Source organism: Falco cherrug, chromosome 2 (assembly GCF_023634085.1).
Source record: "Falco cherrug isolate bFalChe1 chromosome 2, bFalChe1.pri, whole genome shotgun sequence".
Taxonomy (NCBI): Eukaryota; Metazoa; Chordata; class Aves; order Falconiformes; family Falconidae; genus Falco; species Falco cherrug.
Genome location: NC_073698.1, coordinates 94,474,069 through 94,495,971, shown reverse-complemented (window position 1 = coordinate 94,495,971; position 21,903 = coordinate 94,474,069). Strand labels below are relative to the sequence as shown.

The 21,903-nt window shown below is 42.1% G+C and overlaps 1 protein-coding gene across 7 annotated transcripts in view; it reads right to left on the bottom strand.

The window, feature by feature from the left end:
* Positions 1-21,903, bottom strand: part of GPM6B (glycoprotein M6B) — a 111,883-nt gene that overhangs the window by 4,515 nt on the left and 85,465 nt on the right. For 5 of the 7 annotated variants that reach the window (XM_055702097.1, XM_055702098.1, XM_027798633.2 and 2 more), the window contains exons 2-6: positions 10,154-10,340; positions 6,124-6,280; positions 2,743-2,914; positions 762-835; positions 388-453 (exon numbers count right to left, since the gene is read on the bottom strand). In XM_055702097.1, the coding sequence (XP_055558072.1) occupies positions 388-453; positions 762-835; positions 2,743-2,914; positions 6,124-6,280; positions 10,154-10,340 (656 nt within the window). Of the gene's footprint in view, positions 1-387; positions 454-761; positions 836-2,742; positions 2,915-6,123; positions 6,281-10,153; positions 10,341-21,054; positions 21,175-21,903 lie in introns of all 7 variants that reach the window. The other 2 variants (XM_005434499.4, XM_005434500.4) reach the window with 1 other exon arrangement.

The window sequence follows — 21,903 nt, the reverse complement described above, 5'->3', positions numbered from 1 at the left end:
GGCACTGCAGAGTTGGACTAGTCAAACTGCCTGGGTCCAGCCAAGAAAACCAAGAGGTTCCAAGTGATTCATCAAATAAACTACAAAATTGCAAAGAAGTAGTGGACATAAAACAGAAACAGTGGGTAAAAGTAGGATCTTCAAAGAACATGCAAATAATTTTTTGCCAAGGATGGGGAAGGTGGATTAAGATGACTTCTTAAAGCAAAAGTTTGGGACCTGGTGACTTGTAATGATTAAACCATAGCAGTAAATAATGGTGATTACAGCTCACCCTCCTTAATGTCTAGTATTGCTATTTTCAAGATACACAAAATTTAATTTTAAAGCATCTTAAGCCTGAAAGGAACATGTTACACAATAAAACAACAAAAAAATACTACCCACCAATGCTATGACAGTGGCACCAGCTCCAGCACAAGCCACAATGAACAGGTGATAAGACATGTAGAACTAGAGAAAAAACATTAAAAACATTGAAGTAATTGAGTATTGTATAGAATGCATTTCAACTGTTTTAGAGAATAAGGATAATAAAATCATCTTCATAGCAAGGTATTCAAAGCTTTAGAAAATAAAAATGTTCTGAAATACTTTTAATTTTTTGGATGACCTAATAGAAACATTTCAGTGTTGTGTTGAAATCAATCTCTTTATACTATTTAGTATTAGTTTTCTCCAAAACCTTTTATCGAATTATTTATTACACAGTGCTCAAGTGACCTGTAGGCAAAAGCTGCACACAGGTTACATTTCTGTACCTCATTCGTGTTGCAGATGTTCTCTAAAATCGGGCCACAGGCTTTGCCAGGTACCGCATTCCAAGGGATAATACCTGAAATACCACAGCAAAAGAAACAACTAATTTTGGCAATCAACACACACTTTCTGTTCCTCTGTCATCTTTTCCGCCCACTTGCCAGTTGTGTTCCCTTTCTGGGCGTCCGCGTGTTGACCGGTGCAGCTCTGAGTTGGCAGGAGAAATTAAAACAACTCACTCAAGTTGCGCTTTCTCCTTATATATTGAGGCCCGCTGCCAAGGCATGTTCTCAGATGTGGTTTTCCCATATGGCAGCCAAATGGTTGGTTGGGTGTTTGCACTTCAGGGCCAGTCACATACTGCCTGCTCCCCCACTCAGCACTGAAAGGGATAATCTGCATCTCAGAGGTACTTGGCCCCTTGCAGGATGGCACGCACTTCCTGGATTAACTTCTACTTCAACAAGTAACTACTGTAGAAGAGTGTGACTATGGAGCTAGAGCGAAGAATTACAGGATTTTTTGTTTTAGTTCCAATAGGTAAAAAGCATTACGTGAGTATTGGTACAAGAAAGTTCAGTCTGCCACGCCTCATGTGCGCCCAGTTATTTTTCTTACACAACTGAAAATCTGAAAAGTCAACAGGATCTAGTAGATTTCAAACAGCCTGAACTTCTAGGCCTGTAACAGACGTAAAGCTTAAGCAAAAGCCATTTGAAACAGGAGAAAACCACTTTGTCTCCCCACCGCAACTTACATTTCAAACTCAGCTGGTTGGAATAAGCAACTCTGTAAGGGGCAGGTCACTGAAATTACCTCAGCATGGCTTTCGAAAAGATGTTACCGGGTTTACTTTAAAACCAACTTCTTCTCTGGGACTGCGATATACAGTTGAAGCCTTTTAGCTACCACTTCCACCCAAAAATGTGAAGTCAGTTAAGCAACACAAGTTGCCTGTTAATGAGTTGCTCTCTCCCAGTCACTTACTGAAACCCAAATGATTTTACTGCCAGAGGAACAGCACAGCCCTACACAGTGCTCATACGGCTGCAAACCACCAGGAGAAGCAGAAAGGTGGAGGAGCACATCCTTGCATTCCGAAGGCTTTGCTGCTGAAGAAAATTTCTTCCCAGCCTCTTGTTGTCAGTTGCTAAAAGAGGATGCAAATATTTAACTGATTTGAGACTTCTCCCTTTTAAAATTAGTGCATCTTATCTTCTCCTACTGGACTTGCATCCCAGATAGGAAAGCAAAACCGAGTTTTCTCACTTTCTCACAGCAGAATCCATTTTCTGTTTCCAATGACTTAGTCCAAAGAAAGAAACATTCCTAGAAAACGCCAGCTAAAATGAAGCCAAAAGTAATGGTGGCAAAAGCTCTTCTGCACAAGGGAATGTGAAAGGATTAACTCTAGGGAAAATTCACCTTACGGAATGAATTACTTGACAAACCTAACCTATTTTAAGCTACTGTCCCACTCTGCTATCTGCACCCTCCTTGGATTTCTGTCATCAGAAAGCAGTATTAATTCATTGTTAAGGCAGACTTTTGATTGCAGGGTTTTGGTCTTTTAACTGAAAGTAATTGTTAGAGGAAAGTTCAGGTACTATTCATATTTAAATGTAAAAACCAGCTTTTTGACAGGAAAGAATATATGTATATGGTTCAAAACCCAGAATCCAGTTATCTATTTCTCAGCACTGTTTCTAAGCAGTTTATTTTGAGGCTGATCTATTTTTAAACCTAGTACTATAGTATTGGAAACCACTACAAAATAATTTTAGATAAATGACTTGCCAGTTCAGTTAAATTGATTGCATCTGGAAAGAGATCAGCGTAATCTGAATTAATTAGAAAAGTAATAGCACATTCAGAGATGCAAGATGCTTTTGCATTCGGTTCATTTGATAAGGCTAAGACAAAACTACTGAAGACAGACCAAGGAGAAACAATAAAGCATTTAATCAGGATTAAAATGAGTACCGTATTGCCTGATATCCACGCAGATCTGGTCCCCTGGAACCGTCACGTTTGTCTGAAGAGATTTGATGACTTCGCAAGTTGACCATATGTTATAGAACATAAAGACAGGCACAGCAGAGAAGCCAAAGACCCCAAGCCAGGCCACTCCAAGCACATAGGTGAGGAAAACAAACTGGGCAGAGGAAACACAAGCACTTCATATTTATTCTTTGAAAAGAGTACTGGAATTTTCCTTAAGAATGTTTCAAAATAATCTTTAAGCGTACTTTCAGAAATCAGTTAATAAAATATTTCATTTCCAAGCATAAATAAAATCAGTATTCTCATTGCTTACAAATACTTTGGCAGTTTAAGCGCTACTGAGAAAGTAATTCAGACGTTCCCTTTTTCAGCAGCCTGCTTGAGTAAACAGCTTGCCCTCCTGAAAGAGCAGTCCACTCATTTCTCAAGATCCTCTGCTAAGCAAGGATGCTGGGTGTAGGCTAAAACCAATAAAATTCCAGCAAAAATCAATTTAATGAGGTTTTTTAATTAACTGTAACATATTAGCATTTCCAGACAACTTGCAAATCAAAACAACAGAGTGAATCAGTGTTCACAGAGCTCTCCCATACTCCCTGATTGAGATCAATTTTAGATGTAACATTTGAACTACCTATTTTTAAAAACATACCACGACCATTATAGCAGATCAGAAAGATTCAGTTGATGCAATACACATTGCCAAGATGAAAATCAGTTACTTCACCTTAGTGAATCACGGATTTTCCATTGAAATTTGCTGATTTGGGTTTACTCTTTTTTAAAAAAAATATTATGTGCATTTTCTTTGGTGAGATTATAAGGTATGGCACTTACTGCTTTGGAAACCTCCAGCTTCCCCCTCCCACTGAACCTCTTCCTTCTTCTAAGGTTTATAGTGAAACAGCAGCTCTGGCATCAGTTCCTAGCTGCCTCCTCCTGGTGAGGCTAGGATTTGACTCCTACTTGGAGAGCATGGGAATGCTGCTACACATCTTCAATGTTCCCTTTTCGCTGTTATTTAACTGTAGGTGGACTGGAAAGGCTTTACTTTCAGTAAAGCAGTGATACTGTACTGTCTTAACTTGAAACCTGTGTGCCACAGAACAGCAGCAAAGATGGGAAAGGCTCTGAGGGGGCAGGGGGGCGGGTTGTCTCAGCCTGACCCAGAACTGACAGACTGAACTTCCACAGTGGCGGAAGGTCGCATCCTCACAGGTTTTTGTCCAGATGCACTAGATGATGCTGCAAATGTTACAGCAAAGGCTGAGCAACTGGTTAGGTTTTACAGTCAACAAAGGTGGTGTGTATGGAGAGGCAGAAGCGCTTGCAAAACTAACACCCGTAAAAAACCCAGCTAACCTTTAATTTATACACAGTTGAACTGAAATACACTGTTTCTATATAGACAGTGACATACACCAAACCTGTATGTTTTACATGAGAATTGAGAATTCTCTTTTTGGATTTTGGTAAGGACCAAGTGGACCAGTTTAAAGGATTTCTGTAGACACACTATAAATAAAAAGTGTGAGCTTGCATATGTGAATGTGGAAGTGTGCACAAGAGGAAGAGCACGAAGCCTTTAACTCCTAAAATAGCCAGTGAAAAACCCCACTCACTCTCATACTTAATGCAGTAACTGTGGGAAACGGCTATTCTGCATTACGCACAGCCAACACAAATAACTTCGGGAAGTCTGAAGTTTGTCTTCTGTAATAACCTTATTCAGGATGGCTGGGATTGCCTTTCAGGACCTCACCTGGCAATCTAATGGAGGAAGAAGTAGAGAAGGTCTTGCTCAAAAAGGAAAAAAAAAAACAACAGCAACATCACTGTATGTCCAAAAGCTTGTTGCCCCTACCCAGCTGCAGCCACTAGTCTGTTAGATATTGTATTTGCTTGCAAACCTTGCTCTAACCCTGGTGTTTTAAGCAGCTCTACCACTACGAAGCAGCATACAGGGATTTTTATGCCATGACTGTTACCACGAAACACCGAAGTGTCTTACCAGAGCTCCAAGATATTACTCGGCTGCCAAGTTCTCTCCTTCATTGTGTGAACAAATACGGGCAAACATGAAAACACATTTTTCTATCCTATTTCCACGTATCACACTGGTATTTGTATAAGCAGCTGACAATCATGTGCCTGCAACTACTCAACTGCACAAGCAACTGTCTACACTAATGAGATGCACATACAGCTATGTTTCTACTGTGTTCTGGATCTTTGGAAAACAATGCTTTATATCTAATTTTGCTCCTCGGTGAAGATCATACTTGCTAGAAAAAAAGCAAGTGAATAGCTGCCTAACTGGAAAATGACTGGCATATAAAAAATGCCGTATTTTTATTAGCTCTTGAAAAATTCAGTAAGTATCCAACAGCACAGTGGAAAATTGTTAACTCTCTTGAAAATAAACATGCATCTCTTTTGTATTTAACTAGCTGAAAGTACGTATTTTTTTTCAGTCCAGGATACAGATCGTATATTAAAATGCAACAATCACATCAAAAGCCTCTTCTCTCTTCACCCACACTTTCCCGTGGGCAATCTGTCATACTGCTTAGCTTCCTCCATAACTATGAGCTTTGAATTCAGATTTTCAGAAATAGCTTTGAAATCCTGTCTCAGAAACATAGTTATGTTTCTGTTCTTGCAGAGTGCGCCCTAGGGGGCAATGTGGGTGAGAATCTGAAGTTTTATTTTTAGTTAAGCTTTGTTTAAAATTTTGTTCTGATACAGAAGTATACTGGAGGGAAGACGGTTTGTAACTTTAAGGCCCTAAGCGCTTCAGCTTTGTGAAAAAGACTCACTATTCTATCTGTATGCTTTTTGCCATCTGCAAAAGCAAGACAGCAATACTTGATTCAAGTGCAAAGATGCTGCGAAGCTTCATTCATTAGTATTTGTCTGAAGGATGCAGACATCCTCAAGCTGAACTGACTATGGAAGTCAGAGGCATCACAGTTTGTTATTTAAATAGCTCTGCAAACCACAGCCATTTTACAGTCTGCCTTTAAGCATCACTACTGTGCTCCATGTTTAAAAGCACAAATTTAATTTTGTCTCATATTGAATGTTTTGAAATTACCGGTCTCCACCAACTTAGTTTAGACCAGTGGGTTCAGCTTTACGACAGGGGAGGCCACAGCAGCACCCCAACAGTCCATCTGCAGAATTTGCATTTGACTAAGCATCATCAAAGAACCAGCAACAGGGATTGACTCTGACCACCCATAAGGATTTAAACAAACAAGGCAGCAATATACTGTTGTTCAAAAACACAGGAGTCAAACCGAGCCCAACAGGTTTTAGCAAGTGAAGACTACTGTTGCCATTTCTGATGCTACTCACCATTCCACTGATGCAGCGGCCACAGGCTGTCGTTTTGAACTCTCCATGCAGCTCCTTCACAGCACTTGTTGTATAAAAACCTTCTGCCAAAAGGATTATTCCATATAAGAAGAAAAACGATGCAATGCCATAAATTACATACTGCATTAGCTGTATTCTAAAATGGAAAAGAGAAAAAGATATAATTAGATTTCAGTCCTATGAAAACAAAGTCAGTCTTCCCAAGTCATAATATGTATGAGGTAAGTCGCCCTCTAGAAATACAGTTCAAGGCTCCTTAATGCATTTTAAGCAAGCAGGCTGCAGGACAGCACCGATACAACCATCCCGCTTTTACAGGTAAGCAATACTGTGCATTAGTCTCGCATCTGCTTGAGCATCCCCTGTTTGTGCTGCTTCTTACAGTGATTGGTATTAGGCACCAGCTTCAAGTCGCAATTTCATGCCTCCACTATGGAGACATTTTTTTTTCATGTTATTGATACTGACACCTAACTCAGGGAATATCTGACAGGGAAAACATGGCGCTTTGAAACAGCAGAGGCTGGAGCTGAAGTACTGGGTGAACTACCAGGCTCCGTGGTAGCCCCTCTGGCTTAGGAAAAGGAAGCAGTCCCTGAAATTCACCACTCCCACCTGTAAAATTAAGTTAAAGTATGTTTGCCAAAATTTGTAAATTCAGTGATACTTGCCTGATACAAAATTCAGCAAAAGTGCAGTGACTTCTGATGAGGAATGGTTTGCTCTACACCCTAGGATACTTCCAAGTAAGAAGACAGTTTCCATCATGGCAGTGCTGGGCTCCCCAAAGTGTAATTAAATCTTTTTTAAATGAAATACTTAGGAAATGCTTCCATTTGAGGTACTCTGGAACCACCCAGAGGATGAAGTTCTCCAGGCACATGGTATAAGCTCTGCCCTAGGATATTACTTGAGAAAGTTCTCAATGCCTTAAAAATCTACCATCTGCAATGACGCTCTTATGGTGTTTTTACTCTAGCTAGAATAGGTAAATGGGAACAATAATTTCTAAATATTATCAATCAGATTCAGTATCTGAAGCTAATTCTTTTAGAAGACCAGAATGCCAGGTCTTCCATACAGCACCTCTTCTGGTCTCCCAAAGTCATACTTTATGATTAGCACAACTTCTCCAGAACTTATCCCTTCTTAAAAGTAATTTGATTGTTGAGATGGTGTTGGATGAAGCTATTCACAGAACAGAGAGGTTAATTTCATACATCCATATTGCCAGTTTTCTAAAGATAAATACATTGGGGTTTTTTCAGTTCTTACCACTCTCCACCAAGTAGCTGCTAGCATAGATCTCCAAGGAGCATCTGCATGTTTTACCTTAAAGAGAATTGATGACTACCATTTATATAGTTAAATGTTATCCAGGCAGATAGCACATCCTTTGTATCAAAATAGGATATTGCTCATTTAAAATTGTATGTGGAAAGTGTTATGTTTGTTTTTCCAAACTGATTAAAAATAACAGGATACATCTGTTGCACCTGTGCTGTAAAGCGTCAAAAAATTAAGCTAGGATTTGAGAGACTATAGCAGAATTTATTGCACTATCAATAATCATCTAGGAGAGACTCAATGCATGTTACCAGAAATTAGTAATATGAAACCCAGTTAAAAAAAGAAATAATCTATTCCAAAGAGTGCTTTATTAGCATATTTTTCATTTATTTTAAGTTTCTGTTGCCTGAAATCATTTGCCCCTTTCCAGCACCTCTTCTCCCTTGCCCTCGTTAGGCCTCCACACAGTCCCAGACCCCAGCTGCTTTGGTAGGAATTAGGCATTTCCCCAGCTGCTGATGCTGACTTGACAGGAAGCATTGTCAACAATTCTCCAAAACTTAAAACTTGCTGCCTGTTAGGGCTGCTTTTGCAATTTCTTCTATTTCACTCAAATGAAAACTGATATAAGAACAGGGTGGTTTGATACTCAGTAGCTAAAGAACAGCTGCTTACAGTTTCTCGCTAAATTTTGTGGCTAACTGCAGGGTCCTCATCACTGGAGCCAGGGAGGCAGCACCCAGGCACAGCTGGGGTGTAAGGATGGGTGGTGGGGGACCCTGGTGGGGTACAGTTCCCCAGCCACGTGGCAAGTCTGGGCACAGAGGGCCCTGCAAAGCAGGGAAGCCCTAAAACAGTGCTGTGGGACTGATGCCAGTGATCCCAGGGGATGGGAAGGGGTCAGTCGTGCATGCAAACTGGCAGATCTATGTCTGCAAGCACATAAAAGGAGTCAGTGATGAAAGAAAAGATGAAAAAAAGGAGAATTAAGTATGTCAGGTTGGACCTTGATAACAAAGTCTTCAAATAATGTCCTAAAAACTGGGTCTTGGGGGCAGGTAGAGCAAAACATGCACGTCTTGTTTGTTGCCAGCACACCCGTGTGTGCAATGCCCGCAAGACTGCACTGCATGGGCCTCCTCATCAGATGCACGCAGCCTGCACAGGGACCCCTCCCAGAGCCCTTGGGTGGCTTTCAGAAGGTTTTGGCTGCCCTTCCTCACGTCACCCCCCATCCCAGGACAAAGATGTTTCCAGGGACCAGCCACGCACTGTGCCAGGGCCAGTGCTGGCCCGTGGTAAGCAGCAGGCAAGAGGCCGAACCCAGACCCAGCCAGCGTCCTGACGGTGGTGCGCAGTGGTCGTGAATCACAGCTGATGCAAAACTCTTCACTGCTGCAGGACAAAAGGCCTTTTCAAAGCCCTGAAGTGCAGCTGGAGGGGCCACATAAGGCCCAGCATATTCAGACCACCAGCCCAGAGCCTGGGACCCATGTGTCCCTCACTGCCAAGGGAAAGGAGAGGGTCCCACTGGTGGGGCTGAGCACTGAGTGCAGGCCCTGATGCAGGCCTCCAGGCCTTCCTCTGGTTTCATGGAGAAGCCTCAGGAACACAAAGGCCTGAATATTTAACCAGTATTTTTTTGTCAAAGGCTATGGTTGCAGACACAAACATTTAAGCTCTTCCCAGACTTTCCTCTTTTTTCTCATTTGTAAAATATTAGTCCACCTTCTTCTGAGGGGGGATGGACCAGAACACTTCCCTATTACTCCTGTCATCCCTTCAAACTTTGTGTCAACAACAAACACTAAATCTACCCTCTTTCAGATTAAAATCATTACCCTTTGTTTTGTCACTACTGGCCCTGGTGAGAAGTTTCTCCATCTTTCTTACAAGCCCCCTTTAAGTACTGAAAGGCTGTAATAATATCTGCCTGGAGCCTTCTCTTCTCCAGGCTGAACAACCCCAGCTCTCTCAGCCTGTCTTCATAGGAGAGGTGCTCCAGCCCCCTGATCACCATTGTGGCCTCCTCTGGACTCACTCCAACAGGCCCATGTCCTTCTTATGCTGGGGGTCCCAGAACTAGACACAGTGCTCCAGATGGGCTCTCACCAGAGTGGAGTAGAGCAGCAGAACCACCTCCCTCAACCTGCTGGCCATGCTTTTTGTGATGCAGCCCAGAATACTATTGGCTTTCTGGGCTGCCAAGTGCATGTTGTCAGCTCACGTCCAATTTCTCATCCATCAGTATGCCCAAGTCCTCTGCAGGGCGGCTCTCAATCCCTTCATCCCCCAGTTTGTATTGATACTGGGCATTGCCCTGACCCATGCGCAGGACCTTGCACTTGGCCTTGAACCTCATGAGGTTCGCAGGAGCCTACTCCTCAAGGCCATCAAGGTCCCTCTGGATGACATCCCTTCCCTCAAGTGAACTAACTGCACTACTCAGCTTGGTGTCATCTGCAACCTGCTGAGGGTACACTCAGTCCCACTGTCTATGGCACTGATGAAGCTATTAAATAGTATTGGTCCCACTATAAATACGTTAAACAGGATACATACTCTGGTTCTTCAGGCATGAACACCAAAAAACCCACCAAGTGCTGTTGGACGATCAAGGAACCTAATAGTCATGGATAGAGACTGAGGTTTGAATCCATCTCTACTCATTTAGCATGACAGTGTTATGAGAAATAATGGAAATGGGAGGCATACTTACACTTCACTCAGCAAAGCATGGTCACTGGCAGTCGTGGAGAAGTGCTGTTCGAGGATAGACACAGTTCCTGTGAGTGCCACATGGCCACAGCCGCAAAACAACGCTACCCCCGAGAAGCAGAGAATGGTTGCCACAAGCGAAGCATACGGCACTCCTCCTAGGCACTTAATGCAACATTCAAAGCAACCTAAGCAGAAGACAAAGCAAAAGAAACGTTATGAGCAAAAAGCAAATTATGAGGAAAAGAGTATCTGTCCTCCACATGGTAAAAGCCACTGGAACTAAAAGGCCCAGGCATTGACATGCTAAGCAAAAATCTATAGGTGGTGCAAGACAGCATCACCCTCTAAAGCAGTGACCTACAGATCTGTTGGTATGGACTCAAAGCTCAGAAAGTGGGCTGAGTGCTCCCATCTTTACAGGATATCAAGGGGAGATCAATGAGACAGCCTATGAAATGGAAAAAGAAAAATAATCACTTGTCTAAAGTGACCCATTGCGATTCAGCTGCTCATACAGAGCTCACCACGTTTCAGCATTACTAACAGCAAGAGCACCAGCTATGGTGGCACCATTCAGGAAGCCAGAGAACCAAGTACTCAAGACAATGAAGCCTGTTGGTAAAGTAAGAGATACTGTGCACTTTCACTGGATGAGGAACACATTTAGGTCTGTAAAACTTAACTACTCTACACCTCCCTGAGTGTATTTTTGTATAAATCTGTATGAAGTTATAAGTATACAGGTATTTTAACAACAGAAAAATGGAATGTGGACCAAAGAATTGCAACTATTATTGAGAGCAGTAAGACAAAGCTGTACAAGACATTTCCAGCTTTAGAGGATACACTGGATTTACAGTGATCTCTGAATACAGTCTGCAGTAGCATAATCATAGTTTTAATGAAATTTATCATTTAAGCAGTCTAAGTTAACAAAACAGCCCCCCCCTCCTCCCCAACTGCTGTTTTACAAACATTGTAATAAGGAGGTTGCAGCTGAATTTTCAGGTTCCTCCCAACCCATGTGGCCTGAAAACCCATCTGCTTGAAGAGCTGGGAAATGTAAATAGGAAACGAACACGGCTTTTAACTGCACTATAATGGTAATGGCAATCCATACCAATTTATTACTTCAGGGTGATGGTATTAAGCTGTCTCCATTAATGTGCATTTCATACAACTGCGCAAAACACAAGCCATTAAGACAACACTTAATGGAGCAACCAGTGTTGCACGTTGCAGGAACAGCCCGCTGCTGCTATGGGAAGGCGCTAAATGGACAAAGCTTTGAAGGCAGGGAGGCAGCTGGCGAACGTGTACATCACATCACATCTTCCTGCCCTAAAAATTCCTCACAAAGATCAGCAAGTCTCCATCCGCCACATGAGGCAAGTTTATTTTTATCCCCCTCCCCTTCCCACTAATGAATGAGTTGCAGAGCAGGCACTTCCATGAAGCACTGGGGAATAATATGCATCCGATAATTGAAAGCTTTCCCATTTCGTAAGTGGGAAACTCTTCTTTTAGAGAGTCACTAGCAAGTGTCCCAGTCAGGCTTAAGGAGCTATTACCACTGAAATGACTTATGAAACGCCACTTCGCTAACTGCAGACAAGATTTAATTGTATAGAAACAAGCCTGGGAAGCTTTTATAGTCAAGCCCACAGCTGGAGTCCACTCAGTAGGAATGATTTTCATGACAAAAATACTGCCAAATGAACAAACACTGCAGCTCAGCAGTGACAGGGCAAACAAAATCCAAATTCACACTACCTGAGTGCAGCTCACAAGCCACAGACAACAGCAGCCATACACGAGGCTGGCTCACCTCCACAGCATCTGCTCCTAGGTCAGGTCCAAACCTCCAAGAGTTAATCCAAGAAACAGTTGCACCTGGCGCAGGTTTACCAGTGAAGAATTATTCAAGAGTAACCATGATCCAATCCAGCAGGTAATGCTCAATACACACGTGGCTACAGCCCAGCAGAAAACAAACTGCCTTTTGGGCTGCACTCCTAAAGGAGAATGTGACTAAACACTAAATCACGTCTTGGTGTGGAGGAGGTTGATCACCTAATCATGCTGATCCACAGACTGCTTTCACAGAAGGATCCCACCAAAGATAGGAAATAAGCTGGAAGCAAAGCCAAGGGACTGACAAGGTCCAAAAGATAAGCTGCTCATTTCGGAGCATGAGAACAGCCTGCCTGACAAAACTAAAAACTGGTGTAGACCCAGGACTGATGACTACCACCCCCTAACTAGGTACTTGTCCTCCCAGTACCCCATACCACACAGCTGGCTTTCCAGGCCACTGGCAGAATACTCGCCCTGGAGAGTTTGTCAGATCCCTTACCCAAAGACATGGTAATATTTGCCACTAATCCACAGACCCACAAACACAAGCCGACAATGGCAAACCCCCTCTCACCTCGCAGCGATTGCCAGCTACACATAGCATCTTTATGGCCATACTCTTTATGTCTTCCTCTACAGCCCAATTAAAAAGGCATCACAATATTTGGACGGCCTTCATTTTATCAGTGCAGACCACGGCCAAGGGATGCCCTAAGAGATGTCTAAAGCAACCACACTATTTTGAGCAAGGCAGAGAAAACTGCCCAAACGTGGAACTGCAGGAACTGCTCACCTTTGCACCAAGACTAAAGCAGGAAGCAGAGAGACTTCAGTTCACAGGGAAATAGCACGCGGCCAGCTTGCAAGTGCAGGAAGCATCACAAACCAGCATGTTTCCAAAAGACTACATCCATCCATCCACCCATAGTCATTCTGCACCCAAATTGGCAGCAGGAGTTGCGCAGCCTCCTGCCAGAGGGTAACTAACTGCGGGACACAACCTCATCACAGTGCTGGGGCTGCCAGACCCCCGCAGATCCCACCGTTGCTTTATGAGCAGCTTAAATCCGTGCCTAGCCTGAGCAACACAGCTGGGTTTATAATTCTGTTTTAAAGCAAGCCTAAAACAGTGCTGTCCAGAGCAGCTTTCAAAACCAGCTAAAATCTGAAGCTCATCAAGCACTGAGATATGCTTACCAAGCTTCCCAAACAAGCATTGAAGAAAATCAGAGGATTTCTGAAAAAAAATGAAAGCTTTCCAGGAAACCTGCTTTATGATCCCTCTCTGTAACCCCAAGTCAGTGATATCTTCGTACAGTAGAACTGAAAACCCATGATGTTTGCCTAGTTAATGCTCACAAAACTAACACACTAATGACAACTGCATACTGAAGGCCTGCGAACTCAAGCTGACAAAAATAAGTAGTATTAAAATAAGTTGCGTTCCAATTATTTTCTGCTAGTTTTTACCTTCCATATGGCCAACATGCTGAACTTTTCAGCTGTATATCCACTTCCAACACAACAGCGTAAAATGATTTAAATATGAAACTGTACAGCACAAACACACGTCACTGCATCTCCCGTTTCAATGGCCATTTTGTGCAAAGCATCACTAGAACCTTTTGTGCAACTCAGCGGCATAAAAACATTTTTTGTCCTCAGGCTAGCAAGCAGCAGTTGCCATGGAGGCAGGTTAATAACAGCCCAATGATTTGCCCAGAGCTGCCTGTGATCTTGGCTACAGATTTAACACACTCTCAGAAGGAGGCCAGCTAAAACAAGGACTGAGATTATTCTCTAGGGAATGAATGCTATTAAACACACACACACACACAAATATTCTTGCTAAAGGACAAAAATAGAGAGAAGAGAAAAAACCAGGAACCAGCTATTCTTTTAATCTCCTGGAAACTATCAGTCACAGGAAATTGGTAAAGGATAAACCTACATATGTACACAAATCGGCAATTGGTTGCTTAACATATGAAGAACTATTATACATTCTACCCAACAGTGTACAGGCTATTGCATATATGCAGGCGCTTAACCCATTCAATTTCCCATGTCAAATGGCAATTGTGTGGCTAAACCTTCTTTGGTGCTTTAAGTACAGCTTAAAGATTTAAACTCAGAAAAGCAAGGTAATGCAGAATAAATGGAAAGCAGTCTTAAAAAAAAAAAAAAAAAAAAGGCAAGCACAATTCTCTGATTCTAACTCATCCTACTAAGGTCAAACCTGACTAAGGTCAAAGGAAATGACAAAGACAATGGGATGAGGTAGCTGTCTTGAGTATTCCCAGGGCTTGATCTAATAAGTCCACACATAGCTTTTGAAGCCCAGACTTGAAAAACTGAGACAGACACATGTTCACAAAGCCATCCCTTAGAGTGAAGCATGGAAAACGTGATGTAAGAGTGTCCACACCTCCTGGATAGAAAACCAGCCTGTCCTCTAATGTTCCAAGCTCCTCCTAGGTTGAATTAGTGCCTCAGCGTATATCAGGTATGAACCATTGATCCCACAGTCAAGGTCATCACGGAAGAAAAAAACTGAAGAGCAAAGAAAACCTGAAAAGAGGTTTGAAAAGCTCTCCATTTTAAGGAGTTAAACCTCCAGGCTCCTGTGGCCATTTTCTCAGTCCTCACTCTTTTCCTCAGAAGTTTCATTTCTTCCCCTCCTGTAAGTCTGTCTTGCTGTTCTGGGAGATGAAGTAACAGGCACCATTTTTTTCTCATCACTTACTTCCCATAACTGTGTAATGCATTTTTAGAAATCCTGGCATAATGGACACCTGTCCAGTTAACACGTGGTAAAAATTACACAGCATGTTCCACCACAGAACCACAATGTCTGTTGGCTTCAGTACCACAACTCAGGAAGCAAGTATGGAGGAATTCTTTCAATAAAAAGAAGGTTGCAAAGAACCCAACGGAAAGAAAAAGCACTTAGTGATGTGTCACTTTTTCACTTAGTGAAAAAGCACGTGATGACTGCATTTAACATCTTAAATGCAGTCATCACATGTAAATCAGGTTTATTTTCACACATCCATGACAGCCTGGTTTTGGGAGTTTTACTCCCAATTCACAAATAAAAGTAAGAGGAGAACTAAGTATTTTACATTCACCTGTTTCCCCAGTGCTGAAGATTACCCAATACTAAGTGTGAATAATACCATCAGAGTCCTAAACCACCAGGGATCTTTGTCAGAAAATGAACTTTATGTCAATGACAGCAAACGCCAATTTTACTTTCTGCGACCTACTGTATTTTTTAAAATCTCCATTCTGAATGGCTTATGCATGCTAGGATGTACAATTTCACACCTAACAGCATGATTGACAGCTACGAGGGAAGCAGTGAGGGATGCAGGAATATACTAATACCTCAAAAGCAAAACAGAATTTACCTCCTTCTTCCCTGTGTGAGAATAAGCCAGTACATGGCAGTAAGATAACTTTACTTCTCACATCTATCACCCACACCAGCAGCCAAGGGTCACTGGCAACAGTACAATAAGATAAAATATTTAATCTTACAAGGGTAAGTTTAAAGCATTTGACAAATTTCTCTCCACACTTTAATAGGGGCACTAAAATAAAAAATGTTAAATCATTTGGAAGTCTTTGATGAAGCTCTATCCTTACCTATTCCTGTTATTATTAAATTTTGCTGACTTAGAAAACATGAGACAGAGCTAAAACCTCTGTTATCAATTACAATAAATGCTCACTCACCACACTTTTGGATTAAGTACATTAAAGATACTAAATAAGTGATGAGCTCAAATAGAGAAAATCCTTTATTTTCCTCCCAAAACCCTCTCTAAAGCTCTCCCAAAGAAAACTTCAACATCTCCTAATTTTGCCTTTTTGTCCTCCCCAAATCAGAAGCTGTGAAATTAACTTATACTGAAAATGAACTCTTCATGAGAGCCAGAAAACTTAATGCAAGTGTACTTCAGTCTAGCCAGATTGACAATCTCTCCCCTGCATTCACATCCCCCTCTTCCAGAGTTGTTAATCAATAAATACTTCTTCCTAGCCAGCACAGCATCTGATGGAGTGATGGAGCAGATGTGACCTTTGGAGCCTGCAGCCACCAGGGCTACCACAAAAGATCAGTCCTGAAATCCAGCAAGACCACCGCTCTCATCCTTCACAGTGGCTAGCACAAGATGCTTCATTCAAGTGAAACGCAGTGAAATCAGGAGTAGTCTGATCCATCCAATAAATCTCATCCCAATCTCTACTATTTAAGAGCTACTTGAAGAACAAGTAGCTCCTTTCTGAAGGTCACCAGCATTAACTGCAACTTGTCCAGATATTCTTGATAGCTCTATGAGTTACTTGGTTTCAGCACTGTCATGCAGCTAGTTTCCTCACTTTTGAAAAGGTATTTATTCTGTTACCAGTTTGAAGCCTGCCATCTTTAAACTTCATTAGACACTTACATTCTTGTGTAGCAGAGAACTAGAAACCATTGCTTATGCCTCCTGTGCCAGAACTGGCACAGAGAAAAAGAGAACTGGTGCACACTAAGAACAAGAATCTCACAGCCTGGAAGGACCATTAGCACATGCCTTTTTAAATCCACAAAGCATAAAGGATCTCTGTGGTACTGTGTGAATAACGATAATCAGCTGCACCTGAATACTCCAAAAAATAGAGTAAGCGTAGGTTTAAAATCAAGCACATTTTTTTTCTAACATGATTAACAGAAAAACCCCAAAACCTCAAAATGCAAACACCCTTGCAGAGGTTATCAATGTTCACCAACAGCAAAAGCAAATTATTTTTTTTTCCTTTCAACCAAATAAAACATGATATTTGAACTGGAGAAAAGGCTGTTTTACCAAGGCAAGATTCATCTCTTCAGGATGCTATTAAGTGACACAGAGAAGACTAAGAACAGACAGCAGTAAACATAACCCCCTTTTTTTCTTCTAATTTCAGGCCCAAACCAGCACTTGTTATAGAAAAAAAAATCTGCATTCCCACTGCAGGAATCAAAGCTGTTTCATGCAAGGACAGATGATCTGAATGGTCTTTTACAGGCCTTATCCAATATATCTTCTTCAAATTTATTCAAATACACACACTCCCTATCGATATCATTCCCAGCCACTGCAAAACTCATTAAGCTCACAGGTGCACTGAAGGCATCTTTTCCAGACAGTGCAGTCCATGAAATATGAATCACTACATCCATTATTGCAAATGCCCATCCCAGGTGTTTGCTGTGTGGGAGCAAGCAGTCAGACCTGCACAGGAAGAATGCTGCTGCCTCATGAGATAGTGAGGTGAGAGAATTGCTCTTGTCCAGCTTTATTGCTCTTTGACAAAGGTCAGGCAGAACTTTACTTGAATTAAAGTCTTCTCTGTTTTACCTTTGGCCTATGAAACAGTGGAAGCCACAAAGGAAGAAAAATACCTAATTTACACTTCGGAGAAGGCCTTACTTCAAACATCCTTGAGGATGGGTATTTTCTAGCTGTAAGCTAATTCTGCAGAAAAAATATTAAGTTGGTGATTTCAGAAAAGGACTTCTCACATATGAGACAGCTCCAGCAGTGCTGATAGAAGCTTTGGCATTATTCTTCCTGGAGACTTGTTCTGGTGGTTTACGTACCCCAAAACAACCCCTGGGACTTCTGCACAAGTCTGAGTACGTGGAAGGGCTCATTGACACGCAGAGCTCAAAGTTCAAACACATTGCACCAGCAAGGGCAGCTGCTGCGCCAAACTGTGGCTGTAACTCTCAGCTGACATACCAACAAGTTACTGCTCAATGTGCCTGAAGAAATTCTTCCTTTCTGCCCTCACCTGACCTCCCTCCCCTTGCTTCACCCTTGTTTTTTTTTTTTTTTTTTTTTTTTTTTTTTTGCCTTCTTGGAGAAACACTCACTCAGTAGGGTCAACAGGCAAGGACTGCTGCTTCAGTAGGTGCCAGCCCAGGTGGTAATTTTGGACAAACTCAAGCCAAAGAGGTAAGACAGATGAAGTGATGGGCAGATTGCCAGAGGTAATCAAAATGCCCGAAGGTCTAGACAAGCTTCCTGGGGGAAGTACAAAAGCACCTAAGCATTTCAGTCCCATGGGCTACTTTATCAGTTCTGTGAAATCTTCTGTAAGGACATTTGGGTTTCCTTGCTTCAGCCATCCTCCAGATCCACTTGCACTTGACTGACATGATTTTTAAAGCTGACTTTAATCAAAGGTATCTTACCTGGAACACTGGAGTTGAGACTCTTAGTTCCACCTTTCTGGCAGCTGTAACTCACCTCACTCTCCATCAGCCTTCCGCACTCAGCAGGAGAGCAAGACTTCTGCCACACTGGATTTCAGCCACTGCTACCGACTGCTTCCCCAGTTGACTCCTCCCTAGCTATAAGGAAGCAAACAGAAACACAACCTCTCTCTCCCTAGAACTAAGGGGCCAAAAACTGTGTGTGTGGTGATTTCAGCCTGGCATATCTAAAATTTGGAAGGTAAATTCACCATTTCAGAGATAACTGAAGATACAGAGATCTTCCCAGATGTTTACCTAGCTATGGGTTTACTCAACTATGGAACTAGAGAAGCAGTAAGAAACCTGAACCACAACTGCAGAAGCCCTTTGCCCTGCAACAGCTTTCACGCAGGTGTTTTCCCCATTTGAGTGCTCACCACGCCATTTGCAAAATTTAAGCTTGCTTCAGTAAGAGAGCAGGCTGTTTCAGCGAGATACTCCACATTTGCAGGCCCTTATGCGCTCACAAAGCAGCTGAAACACCTCCCAGCATCTGGGGGAGGCAAGTTATGGGAAAAAAAAATAAAAAAAAAAAGATACTCATAAAGCAAACAACGCCCACCCATCCTGGAAGAATGCCTACAGCTAAGCTTCTTGTTAAACAACCATTGCTAAGTTTCTCTTAGTAAAGAAAAAGATGGTACTCTGCTTCCTGGGAAAAAATTGTTGTAGGCGTTTTGAAAGGCTCATTAAACTCGCAGGTGTTCTGAGGATGTCTTGGCTCCAGCACCACAGTGAATATCCCACACTCTGGTCTTGTTCTCAAGTGCCAGATTAAAGCTTAAAATGGGGAAGGGAGATCACATCGTATGTGGAGACCCTGGGAGAAGAGGTGGATACCACAAGAACTGCCATAGAGGTGCTCCCCTAGTGATGTCCTTTTTGGACACTGACAGAGGAGGCAAAGTAGAAATATCCGTACTATAAAGGCACCCAAGAAATAACATGTGTTGTCAAAGAAATGGAGAGTTTATCTCAGCACAGTAGCCAATGCCACCCAGGAGCACCAGCAAACTGTGTGCCAGTACTGAAGGGAGGCATGTTACAGCTGTGACTTGTGACTAAAGTGACATTTTCCCTCCAATCTAACGGAAAGTAGCAAAGACCAGTATCTTCACTGTGGCTAATCCATCACTGGCAGACTTAACTTACTGAAGACCTGTTCAGATCAGTTTCATTGCTGCCTAAAACCCTTTTAATTTCTTTTAAGTGCAGCCATTTATAGCACCTTCCTTTGAATTGGCATTTCTGGGCATTGTTGATGGGGCATTTTTTACCACCATCAACAAGAACTCTTTCATCTTCAACTCCTCCATGACAGACACCACATTTATCTGCATGCTATTTCAGGAAGATTCCCAAGGCAGCCTGAATAGGGTTCAGTTGCCTAAACAAGGGTTTCTAGCACCATTTTAGGTGCCAGACTCCCAGATGCTACAACAGAAGGCTGTGTGTCTCCTCTGTGTCCTGGCTCATCTGTGAAAGCACATACGGACATGTCTCATCACCAGGGACAGCTGAAGGGGCACAAGACCCTGATAACCCGGCACCTGGCCTCCTCCCTCTGTCCTGCACAGCCCAGGAGGGCAGCATTCGTAATCTATTGCTCCTTTCTGAAGCATTTCTTCCATTTACAAAATATCCCACATGCACTGATCTGAAGTTTGGGAATGTCTTCTGGCAGCCCGAGTCTGTCACCCAGGTAATCTTTCATAAAGTATGGCCAAAATGAACATTGATACTGAAGATGGAGCCCATGATTTGCAACCTAAGTATCTGGAATAAAAAACAACCAGCAAACAAGCAAATTATTTTGAAATACATAAACATTTGAATCCTAAAGAACAAATATGTGTGAAAATATAATGGATAGTGGAAGGATGAGGCAGCAAGCTTTAGTGAATATTTCCCTGCAACTGCTGTTAAAAGTCTCTGATGTGGAGGCAGGCATCTCCAGCAAACAAGCTGTCAAGCAGGCTTCAGTCAAGCTGCTCCATAGAGAGAAGAGGACTGCTAGATAGAGCTAGCTGCAAATGCTATCTCTGAGCATTTATATCCTTTGCTGCACTAACCCTCAGTCAGACTGGAATTTTCCAATGCAATCAATCATGTGCTTGATTTCAGGTGCCTTTCTGAGATGCTTCACAACTATATTCTCCCAAAACTCTTAAAATAAATGTTCAGGAAAACAAAATAGGATCTTTCTGAGGTCTCAAGCCAGACACTGAAAGGACAGGAATGTGGAATCACTGAACCGTTTTTAAAGCTTCAACTGAAATCCTCCTTTAGACTTGTGACATATGCACTTACTGCTTCTAACAAGGGGAAAAGGCAAACAAAACTACAGAATATTGTCTAGAAAGCATATTGTAGGAGACCGGTAAGTCAGATTTGCTGTCACTGCTTTAGTGCCAATTACTGCCTTTGTGGCTGATGAGTCTGATAAATTAATCTGCAAACAAACCCCATACCATGTTGTCTTATCTGTAAACAGTTTTGAAGCAATTGGACAGCACCATTAAAAGCAAGGTGTACCTTACCACACATTAGTGTCTTTCAAGCATTAAAAAACAAATTTAAATTTACGTCAAGTATTCAATACAAAAGAACCAGACTCCTTAACAGCCTTAAATCAAAACAACAGAAGAACATTTATCTTACATCGTTAGGACTAGTGCAAAGCATTAGGTTTATGCTACTACCATTTCTGAACTCTCCATTTCCCTTTCACCCAGCCCTTTATTTACCTTGAATCCCCAAAGGACTAATATTGCCTCTCAATGCTGGCACATGATGGTACCGGTGTGGCCTTGAACTCCTGTACATCCAGTGGTACCTGCCAATTTCCATTTCTGGTCTGGTGATCACTGCCAATTTTAGGTGGTAAAAAGTCAGTGTCACCAGCAAGTTTTAGTTCAGTACTTTCAGTCATTTAACTTTAAAAATAAGAGCCCAGAAAAACACACTGTAGTTTCAGAACTGAAATAACATAACCTTACAAACCAAGGGAGAGGTCTGGAGGGACGATCGACAGGGAAATGCTCACACAGGTGTTAAGAAAGGTTGAATAGCTAAAACTCCAACTAGGATTTGAATTAAACACGTAAGGAAGGACTTTCTACTTCTTCCCCCACCCATTCTCATGTCTCCTTCTCTTTGTCCATGGCAAAGAGCTCTGCTCCAGAAGTAAAGGAAGACAAAGTCACGGTAAAGCACATTACCTTTTTCTTTTTTTTTTTTTTTTTTTTTTTTTTTTTTTAAAAAGAGGACTCTAAATCTGTCAAAGAAGATCGTTATTGTCACATGTTAAGGTAGGACAAACACATGAGTTGGCTCCGTTACTCTCTTATATTAAAAAAAAAAAAAAAAAAGTCATGGGCTTTATTTCACATAAGCTTTGGTCATTTCCAAAAATCTGAACAGAGTATGTTAAAACAGACTTATTCCAGGTTTACAATGGAGGCAGCAGTTATCCCTCTCCATCTTTTCAACGTACTGATGAAGCTCAGCAACAAGAGCCCACACGCATTAACACACCCAATGCACTTGCACACCCACTGGCACAGGGCTTCTGAGCCCCCTGAAAGAGGCCACTG